General features: G+C 41.4%; 1 protein-coding gene across 1 annotated transcript; it reads left to right on the top strand.

The window, feature by feature from the left end:
- LOC129539268 (olfactory receptor 1J4-like) lies at nucleotides 1–939 on the top strand. The gene has a single exon (XM_055399692.2). It carries the CDS (start codon nucleotides 1–3, stop codon nucleotides 937–939), a length of 939 nt encoding a protein of 312 aa, XP_055255667.2.
- Nucleotides 940–10,829: the final 9,890 nt, after the last annotated feature.

Raw genomic sequence — 10,829 nt, 5'->3', positions numbered from 1 at the left:
ATGAGGAAGGAGAACCAGAGCAGAGTGTCCGAGTTCCTCCTCCTGGGGCTCCCCATCCAGCCAGAGAATCAGGGTGTGTTCTTCTTCCTGTTCCTGGGCGTGTACCTGACCACGGTGCTGGGCAACCTGCTCATTGTTCTGCTCATCAGGCTGGACCCTCACCTCCACACCCCCATGTACTTCTTCCTCAGCCACTTGGCCTTCTCTGACATTTGCCTTTCCACTATCACAGTTCCAAAGATGCTGATGAACATGCAGACTCACCAACAATCCATCCCCTATGCAGGATGCATTTCCCAGATGTATTTTTTCATACTTTTTGGCTGTCTTGACAACTTCCTTCTCGCAATGATGGCATATGACAGGTACGTGGCCGTATGTCAGCCACTTCACTACACCACTGTCATGAGGCAGGAGCTGTGCATCTCATTGGTAGCTGTGTCCTGGTTCTTCTGTTGTATCCATGCCCTGTTGCACAGCCTCCTCTTGGTCCAACTGTCCTTCTGTGCTGAAAATACCATCCCCAACTTCTTCTGTGACCTCCATGCCCTCCTGAAGATGAGCTGCTCAGACATTTCCATCAATGAGCTGGTCATCTTTACCGAAGGAGGAATGCTGTTCATCTTGCCTCTGAGTAGCATCTTGGGCTCGTATGTTCGTATAGGGACCGTCGTCCTGAGGGTCCCCTCCACTAAGAGACTCTTTAAAGCCTTCTCCACCTGTGGCTCTCATCTCCTTGTGGTATCTTTGTACTATGGGACACTTGCTGGTGCTTACTTTTTCTCCTCATTATGGAACTCCAATGACAAAGATATAATTGCTTCAGTCATATATACAGTGGTTACCCCCATGCTGAACCCCTTTATCTATAGCCTCAGAAACAGAGACATAAAGCAAGCCCTAGAAATATTTGTCTTTAGGGGTAACTTCTTCAGATGAGAATCACTAAATCCTCTGTTTACAGTCTTGAGCACAGTGATATATATCTTCTAAAATTATTCTATGGTTGCAACTCTGTATAACTTCAAAAGAATATGCATTCTGCTTTCATGTTGTTGCTTAGTCATTCAGCCATGTCCAGTCTTTGTAACCCCATGAACACCATCATTCCAGGCTTCCCTGTCCTTCACTATCTCCCAGAGTCTTCTCAAACTCATGTCCATTGAGTCGGTGATGCCATCCTACCATCTCATTCTCTGTTGCCCGCTTCTCCTCCTCAATCTTTCCCAGCATCGGAGTCTTTTCCAATGAGTTGGATCTTTGCATCAGGTGACCAAAGTATTGGAGCTTCAGCATCAGTCCTTCCAATGAATATTCAGGGTTGATTTCCTTTAGGATTGACTGGTTTGATCTCCTGGCTGTCCAAGGGACTCCCAAGAGTCTTCTTTAGCACCACAGTTCAAATATATCAGTTCTTCAGCTCTCAGCATTCTTTACAGTCCAACTCTCACATCCATATGTGACTACTGGAAAAACCGTAGCTCTGATTATATGGACCTTTATCACATAGTGATGTCTCTGCTTTTTAATATGCTATCTAGCTTTGTTACAGCTTTTCTTCCAAGGAACAAGCATCTTAATTTCATGGCTGCAGTCACTGTCTGCAGTGATTTTGGAGCCCAAGAAAAGAATGTCTGTCACTATTTTCATTTTTTCCCCATCTGTTTGCCTTGAAGTGATAGGTCCAACTGTCATGTTGTAGTGTTGTTAATATGCCAGAAAGTCCAGTTTGTTACTTGGATTTTTAAATATTCTTAACTTTATTTTTTCTGTTTTTCCATTATCTCATAAAATATGTGAAAAATATTATGCAAAACATTTTTATACTATGTTGTTGAGGACACACATATTGGGCATCATGATCTGCTCCTGGTGGACTGATTCTTCTATGTAAGGTGTGCTGAAATTGGATGCATTGGCTTCAAGTTGGTTGTGAACGCCTTATATAAACTCCACGTTCAGTGACAACGTGCTAGTGGATTGAAAGAAAGTGAAGTCGCTCAGTCATGTCTGACTCTTTGCGACCCCATGGACTGTAGCCTACCAGGCTTCTCTGTCCATGGGATTTTCCAGGCAAGGATACTGCAGTGGGTTACCATTTCCAAGCTCTGGGAGTTGATTATAGACAGGGAAATCTAGCATGTTGCAGTCAATGAGGTCGCAAAGAGTTGGATACTACTGAGCAACTGAACTAAACTGAATTTTTCCTACAGAAATTAGCAAATCCTACAGAGCAAGTCACCCTTACAATAGAGAGCCATTTTTATTCATTTAACAAAACACCACTACATTTATAATTAGGAGACATTTCTCTTTAGCAATGGCTCCTATCATAACATCTCAATTACTTCCGATGTTAGTAAGATATACTATCTTTTGGGGCTTCCCTTGTAGCTCAGTCAGTAAAGAATCTGCCTGCAATGCAGGAGAAAGAGGTTCGATTCCTGGGTCAGGAAGATCCTCTGGAGAAGGAAATGGCAACCCACTTCACTACACTTGCCTAGAGAATCCCATGGACAGAAGACCCTAGCTGGCTGCAGTCCATGGTGTCACAAGAGTTGAATGTGACTTAGTGACTAAACCACTCCCAGATTTCTTTTGGTTGGTGTTTACATAGTATTTTTTCCATCACTTTGCTTGAAACTTTTTAAAAAATTAATTTATTTTAATTGGAGGCTAATTCTTTACAATATTGTAGTGGTTTTTGCCATATATTCACATGAATCAGTCACGGGTGCACATGTGTTTCCCATCCTGAACCCCCCTCCCCACTCCCTCCCCATCCCATCCCTCCCTCCCCATCCCATCCCAGGGCACCAGCCTTGAGCACCCTGTCTCATGCAACAAGCCTGGACTAGTGATCTGTTTCACATATGGTAACATACATGTTTCGATGCTATTCTCTCAAATCATCCCACCCTCACCTTCTCCCACTGAGTCCAAAAGTCTGTTCTTTATATCCATGTCTCTTGCTGTCTTGCATATAGGGTCATCATTACCATCTTTCTAAATCCATATATATGTGTTAATATACTATATTGGTGTTTTTCTTTCTTTTTTTATTTTATTGGAGGCTAATTACTTTACAATATTATATTGGTTGGTTTTGCCATACATTGACACGAATCAGCCCCGGGTGTACATGTGTTCCCCTTCTTGAACCCCCCTCCCATCCCCCTCCCCATATCATCCCTCTGGGTCATCCCCGTGCACCAGCACGGAGCATCCTGTATCATGTGTTGAACCTGGACTGGCAATTCATTTCACATATGATAATATACATGTTTCAATGCTCTTCTCCCAAATCATCCCACCCTCACCTCTCCCACAGAGTCCAAAAGACTGTTCTATATACCTGTGTCTCTTTTGCTGTCTTGTATACAGAGTTATCATTACCTTCTTTCTAAATTGCATATATACGCATTAGTATACTGTATCGGTGTTTTTCTTTCTGGCTTACTTCACTCTGTATAATAGGCTCCAGTTTCATCCACCTCATTAGAACTGGTTCAAATGTGTTCTTTTTAATAGCTGAGTAACATTCCCTTGTGTATATGTACCACAGCTTTCTTATCCATTCGTCTGCAGATGGACATCTAGGTTGCTTCCATATCCTCGCTATTATAAACAGTGCTGCAATGAACATTAGGGTACATGTGTCTCTTTCAATTCTGGTTTCCTCGGTGTGTATGCCCAGCAGTGGGATTGCTGGGTCATATGACAGTTCTATTTCCAGTTTTTTAAGGAATCTCCACACTGTTCTCCATAGTGGTTATACTAGTTTGCATTCCCACCAACAGTGTAAGAGGGTTCCCTTTTCTCTGCACGCTCTCCAGCATTTATTGTTTGTAGACTTTTTGGTAGCAGCCATTCTAACCGATGTGAGATGGTACCTCGTTGTGGTTTTGATTTGCATTTCTCTGATAATGGGTGATGCTGAGCATCTTCCCATGTGTTTGTTAGCCATCTGTATGTCTGGAGAAATGTTTGTTTAGTTCTTTGGCCCATTTTTTTTTTAAATGTCTTTATCTGTAAAGTCTTAGTTGCTAGTAGTGTAAAGTTGAGTTTTGCTTTTATACATGAATTGACAATCATTGTATTTCTGGAGAATTTATCTCTTCAGTTCAGTTCAGTTGCTCCTCATGTCTGACTCTTTGTGACCCCATGGACTGCAGCACACCAGGCCTCCCTGTCCATAGCCAACTCCCAGAGTTTACCCAAACCCACGTCCATTGAGTAGGTGACGCCATCCAACCATCTCATCTTCTGTCATCCCCTACTTCTCCCACCTTCAATCTTTGCCAGCATCAGGGTCTTTTCAAATGAGTGAGCTCTTCACATCAGGATCTTTCTTTGCAGCACACGGACTCTCTGGTTGTAGCCTATGGGCTCAGAAATTACTGCATGCAGGCTTAGCTTCTCTGTGGCATGTAGGATCTTAGTTTCCCAACTAGAGGTCAAACCTGTGTCCCCTTCTTGCAAGGCAAATTCTTAACCACTGGACCACCAGGAAGGTTTCATGAATATGCTGCCCTATTGTTTTATCTTCCTGAAGAGAGAAAGACTTGCTAAGACAACAACACACATCAACCACCTCTCTTAAAAGGAAAACATGACAGTGGCATTTTATGCTCCCTTTTTAATGATGAAGTGGGTTTGTTTTAAATTTAGGCTAAGATTAGAGGTGTGAAATATGGTTGTATTTTGGACCAAGCTGTACATTCATGGGCTTCCTTGGTGGCTCTAGTGGTAAAGAAACTGCCTGTAAATGCAGGAGATGAGGGTTAGATCCCTGGGTCAGGAAGATCCTCTGGAGTAGAGCATGGCAACCCACTCCAGTATTCTTGCCTGGAGAATTCCGTGGACAAAGAAGCCTGGCATGCTACAGTCCATAGGTTTGCAAAGAGTTAGACTGAAGCCAGTTAGCAAGCATGCACACATGTTCCTTCTCATATGCTGGGTTTCTGATCCTCAGGTGGTGGATGGTCAGAATTCTCCAATGTGTTACAGCACTTCACTTTCTATGATGAAATGAGCATTTTGGAATCTCAGGTAGAGTCAGATTAAGTTTTATGGAATATTCTTTTGATAAGTTAAAGAACCCTCCTTAGTAATAGGTGATATAACTTTTCATTATAATCTGTTGAAATAAATTAGAGATAAACAAGTCCCTTATTTCTTCTTTCTTGTCAAAACTCCACTATAGGCACAAATATTCAGTTAAGTTTCTAATTTTTAGTTTTAATGAAGTCAGAATGCTAGCTTCTCAATGTGGAATCTAGCTAATAAAGAACTTTTGATGGTTTGCTAAAACTGAAATAGACTCTAATTTGATTGTACCTGTGACAGAAGCTGAGCACAGAGTAGTCAAACTTATTACCAAATTTCTCCATTCTAGGAAGACTACAATTATCGGGGACCAGCCTCGATATGACCCAGGGTATCCTCGGGATGAACGGCGTCGGCGTCAGAGAGAGAGAGAGAAAGAGAGAGAGACAGGGGCTGATGATTCCTTGGTTTATGCTGGAAACCAATAAAACCCCAGCACGGGGCTTGCTCTGTTTACGTAGGCCGCAGGCGCCCTCTCGAATCACTGGAGGCACCCCACCAGGGCACCCCCTCGAGTGGGTCTTAGAAGCCCAGGCAGATAAGTAAACTCAGAGGGCCCAGAGCTCCAAGGATCTCAGCCAGAAAAAGGAGAATAGAGAAAAGGATGGAAAAAGAGAAAGAACGACTCGAGGAGACCAAGCTTCAGTGAGCAAGGCCCAAAACTTTATTTTCCAGTGCTGCTTTTATACCCTAAGTTATGCGCATAAAAAACAGAGAAAGGGAGGTATAGAGTCATGCCAAAATCACGTGGGGTCAGCAGTCTTGACCCTTATCAGGATCAGGGCTTATTTTTGTGTATCTCGTGATAAAAGTTTTTAGGTGGTTTACATCATCTTCTGGCCACGGGGCCTGCTAACAGTTTTATGGCCCTCTCTCCTGACAATAGGTTAGTTAGCAAGTAAAAGACTTTTCTTTTATGGTGACTTTCCTAAAGTTAGGTGGTAGACACATAACAAAGTTACATTCCTATAAGGCACCGGTGTAGTGAGCTGCAAGAAAGGAACTTATTAACTTAAGATCTGATGTGGTTAAATCAAAGGCTACTACTTATATTCTCTATATGTGATTAATATATCTCCAAGGATACAATAGATAGAGGAAACTTTGCAGCAAGCATTGATTCAACAATGAAATCTTTTTTAGTACTACTCTAATGATTTTAACTTCTTCAACAGATTCCTGTATTTTAGAATATTAGGCTTTCTGTCCTTGCATGGCTGGGAGGCTATAAACAGTCACACTCATAGTTGTAAGAGCCCGGACAAACTTGTCACGCAAGTTAGAAAGCTATCAGAGGGGCTTGGATTGGAACACTCCTATTAAGCCGAGGAGAACTTCTAAACTACAGCTCTGAATTAATGTTTTCAGAGAAAGGTGGTTGGGGGGAAGCCCCTGTAAGTATTAGAGGACTTGGTAAGAGGCATAAGATAGTAAAGCAGTCAGATTCCGGTTTTCTTTGGGGTAGATGCTCAGGTAAGTCCAGGGGGCTCCTCGAGTCCTGATTAGCCTTTGCCCATCAGGCCTCTTCCCCAGTTGACCTTTGCCACGGGTAGGATTTCCCTCGCTGGTTCCCGGCATACAATTTTCCCCTCTAAATTGGATTTTTGTGTTGAGAATAGGCTTCTGCTGTCTGATTGCTTTTAGTATGGGAAAATAAGTGTTGTCTTTTACCCAGATACCACACTTTTAATAGGAAAAAACTAAATGCATGAACTTAGAGTTTACGCACACAAAAATATTTACTGCATGACTACTATGTGTCAGGCAATTTTCTACATTCCAGTTCAGTTCAGTTCAGTTCAGTCGCTCAGTCGTGTCCGACTCTCCGCGACCCCATGAATCACATTACGCCAGGCCTCCCTGTCCATCACCAACTCCCGGAGTACACGTGAGAGTTGGACTGTGAAGAAAGCTGATCGCCGAAGAATCGATGCTTTTGAACTGTGGTGTTGGAGAAGACTCTTGAGAGTCCCTTATACTGCAAGGAGATCCAACCAGTCCATTCTAAAGGAGATCAATCCTGGATGTTCATTGGAGGGACTGATGCTAAAGCTGAAACTGCAATACTTTGGCCACCTCATGCAACGAGCTGACTCACTGGAAAAGACTCTGATGCTGGGAAAGGTTGGGGGCGGGAGGAGAAGGGGACGACAGAGAATGAGATGGCTGGATGGCATCACCGACTCTGTGGACATTCCAGTAATACAAGTAAAAAAAAAATTGATCCCCTTGTAGAGTTTACATTCCAGCACTCCTGATCCTGCTCGTTATGCTCCTTTTTTTTCATAGTAGTTTTGAACCTTCCAACACACCATAAGCTATACTTATTTTTTGTCGTTGTTACTTTATTGGAATGTAAGCTCTACAGAAGATGGGTTTTTGTTGGACATAAATAAATTCTAGGTTTGTTGGTAGGTAAAATCTTCTATGAATAAAGGAGACTTAAAAAGGGGGATCAAGAGTGCTAGGGGTGAGGTCTGACTCTTTGCAACTCTATGGACCATAGCCTGCCAGGCTCCTCTGCTCATGGAATTCTCCAAGGCAGAATGCTAGAGTGGGTAGCTGGTCCCTTCTCCAGAGGATCTTCCCAACTCAGGGATCAAACCCAGGTCTCCCACAGTGCAGGCAGACTCTTTTATGGTCTGAGCCACCAGCGAAGCCCAATCACAAAAAGGGGGTTCAAGAGTGTTAGGGGTGAGGTTCATTATTTGATTTCATGTGGTCCAGGTAGAGTTCATTGAAGGGATAACATCCAAAGTTGTAAGTGAGGACAGGAAAGTGAGCCATGGAGGTATCTGGGCAAAAGTATTTGAAGCATGGAAATTAGCACCTAGAAATCCTCAGAGGTGAGATGTTGCCTGGCTGTTCCAAGGACACTGAAGGGCCTCTATAGCTGGATAGGGAAGAGTAGGGGAGGGATGGCAGGTGGTAAGTTTAGAGATATCAGAGAACCGCATCTGTAGTGTATTTGAGGTCATAGCAGGTGTATTAGTCAAGGTTCTCTAGAGAAATAGAATGAATAGGATGTGTGCATGTGTGTGTCTGTGTGTGTGTGAGAGAGAGAGAGAAAGAGAGAGATTCATTGGAATTGGCTTGTGTAATTGCAGATACTAAAGTGAAGAGGAACTCAAAGGCCTCTTGATGAAAGTGAAAGAGGAGAGTGAAAAGGTTGGCTTGAAGCTCAACATTCAGAAAGCGAAGATCATGGCATCTGGTCCCATCACTTCATGGGAAATAGATGGGGAAACAGTGGAAACAGTGTCAGACTTTATTTTTTGGGGCTCCAAAATCACTGCGGATGCTGATTGCAGCCATGAAATTAAAAGACGCTTACTCCTTGGAAGGCAAATTATGACCAACCTAGATAGCATATTAAAAAGCAGAGACATTACTTTGCCAACAAAGGTCCATCTAGTCAAGGCTATGGTTTTTCCTGTGGTCATGTATGGATGTGAGAGTTGGACTGTGAAGAAAGCTGACCGCCAAAGGATTGATGCTTTTGAATTGTGGTGCTGGAGAAGACTCTTGAGAGTCCCTTGGACTGCAAGGAGATCCAACCAGTCCATTCTTTTTTTTTTTTTTGTAATTAATTTTTTATTGGAGGCAAATTATTTTACAATATTATATTGGTTGGTTTTGCCATACATTGACATGAATTCGCCCCGGGTTTACAGAAGTTCCCCCTCCTGAACTCCCCTCCCACCTCCCTCCTCCTTTATCCTCCCTCTGGGTCATCCCCGCATGCCAGCCCCGAGCATCCTATAACATGCATTGACCCTGAACTAGTGATTCGTTTCACATATGACAACATACGTGTTTCAATGCCATTCTGCCAAATCATCCCACCCTCACCCTCTCCCACAGAGTCCCAAAGACTGTTCTATACATCTGTGCCTCTTTTGCTGTCTCGTATACAGGGTTATCGTTTGCATCTTTCTAAATTCCATATATATGCGTTAGTATGCTGTATTGGTGTTTTTCTTTCTGGCTTACTTCACTCTGTATAATAGGCTCCAGTTTCATCCACCTCATTAGAACTGATTCAAATGTATTCTTTTTTTTTTTTTTTTTACATTTTTACTTTTTATTTTTAAAATTTCCTAATTTTTCTTTTTTTTAGTAAAGTTGACATACAATACTATGTTAGTTTCAGGTGTATAGCAATGATTAGACATTTAAACACATTATGAGATGACAGCCATGATAAGTCTATAGTAATCTTTTATCATCATAAAAAATAATTACAATATTACTGACTATATTTTTTATGTTGTATATTACATCCCCATGACTTAATTTCTTTTATAACTGAAAGTTTGTACCACTTAATCCTCTTCTCCTATTTTGCTAATCACATACTCCTTTCCTCTCTGGCAACCACCAGTTAGTTTATTCTCTGTATCTATTTCTGTTTTGTTTTGTTTGATTTGTTAGAGTCCACGTAAAAGTGAGATCATATGGTATTTGTCTTTCCCTGACTCATTTCACTTAACATAAAACACTCTAGGTCCATTCATGTTGTTACAAATGTCAAGATTTCATTCTTTTTTTATGGTTGAGTAATATTCGTGTGTGTGTGTGTGTGTTGCTTACAAATATCTCTTCCCATTCAGTAGGCTGCCTTTTCATTTTGTTGATGGTTTCCTTTACTGTGCAAAATCTATAGATTTTATGCAATCCCTATCAAAATACCAATGACATTTTTTTCACAGAACTAGAACAAAAAATCCTAAAATTCATATGGAAATACAAAAGATCCTATATACCCAAAGCAATCTTGAGAAAGCAGAACAAAGCTGGACGTGTCACATCATCTAATTTCAAACTGTACCACAAAACTGTAATCATCAAAACGGTATGGTACCAACACAAAAACAGACACACAAATCAATGGAACAGAACAAAGAGTTCATAAATAAACTAACACTTATATGGTCAATTAATCAACAACAAAGGAGGCAAGAACATACAATGGGGAAAAGACAGCCTCTTCAACAAATGATGTTAGGAAATCTGGCCAGCCACATGCAGAAGAGTGAAACTGGACCATTTTCTTTCTTTCTTTTTTTTTTTTTGCTTTGACTGGTTAAATTTTACTGTTTTTTAATATCTCCTTAATATACATATAAAGAATTTTAATTTTGACCCAAATTTAAGATATAACTTGTTATTCCAAAAAGAATCTGTATAATCTGCTTCTTTTTTTAAATGTATTCTTTTTAATGGCTGAATAATACTCCACTGTGCATATGTACCAAAGCTTTCTTATCCATTCGTCTGCAGATGGACATCTAGGTTACTTCCATGTCCTGGCTATTATAAACAGTGCTGCAATGAACATTGGAGTACATGTGTCTCTTTCAATTCTGGTTTCCTCGGTATGTATGCCCAGGAGTGCAATTGCTGGATCATATGGCAGTTCTATTTCCAGTTTTTTGAGGAATCTCCACACTGTTCTCCATAGTGGCTGTACTAGTTTGCATTCCCACCAACAGTGTAAGAGGGTTCCTTTCTCTCCACATCTTCTCCAGCATTTATTGCATGTAGACTTTTGGATAGCAGCCATTCTGACAGGTGTGAAATGGTATCTCATTGTGGTTTTGATTTGCATCTCTCTGATTATGAGCGATGTTGAGCATTTTTTCATGTGTTTGTTAGCCATCTTTATGTCTTCTTTGGAGAAATGTCTGTTTAGTTCTTTGGCCCATTTTTTGATTGGA

This window comes from Moschus berezovskii, chromosome 11 (genome assembly GCF_049115385.1).
Source record: "Moschus berezovskii isolate FMDL1 chromosome 11, NW_MosBer_1.0, whole genome shotgun sequence".
Taxonomy (NCBI): Eukaryota; Metazoa; Chordata; class Mammalia; order Artiodactyla; family Moschidae; genus Moschus; species Moschus berezovskii.
Note: the sequence above shows the minus strand (reverse complement) of the source record. Positions and strands in the feature narration are given on the sequence as shown.

What these genes read in the sequence shown, in the direction of transcription:
- LOC129539268 (XM_055399692.2), top strand. Translation starts at nt 1, where the DNA reads ATGAGGAAGGAGAACCAGAGCAGAGTGTCCGAGTTCCTCCTCCTGGGG.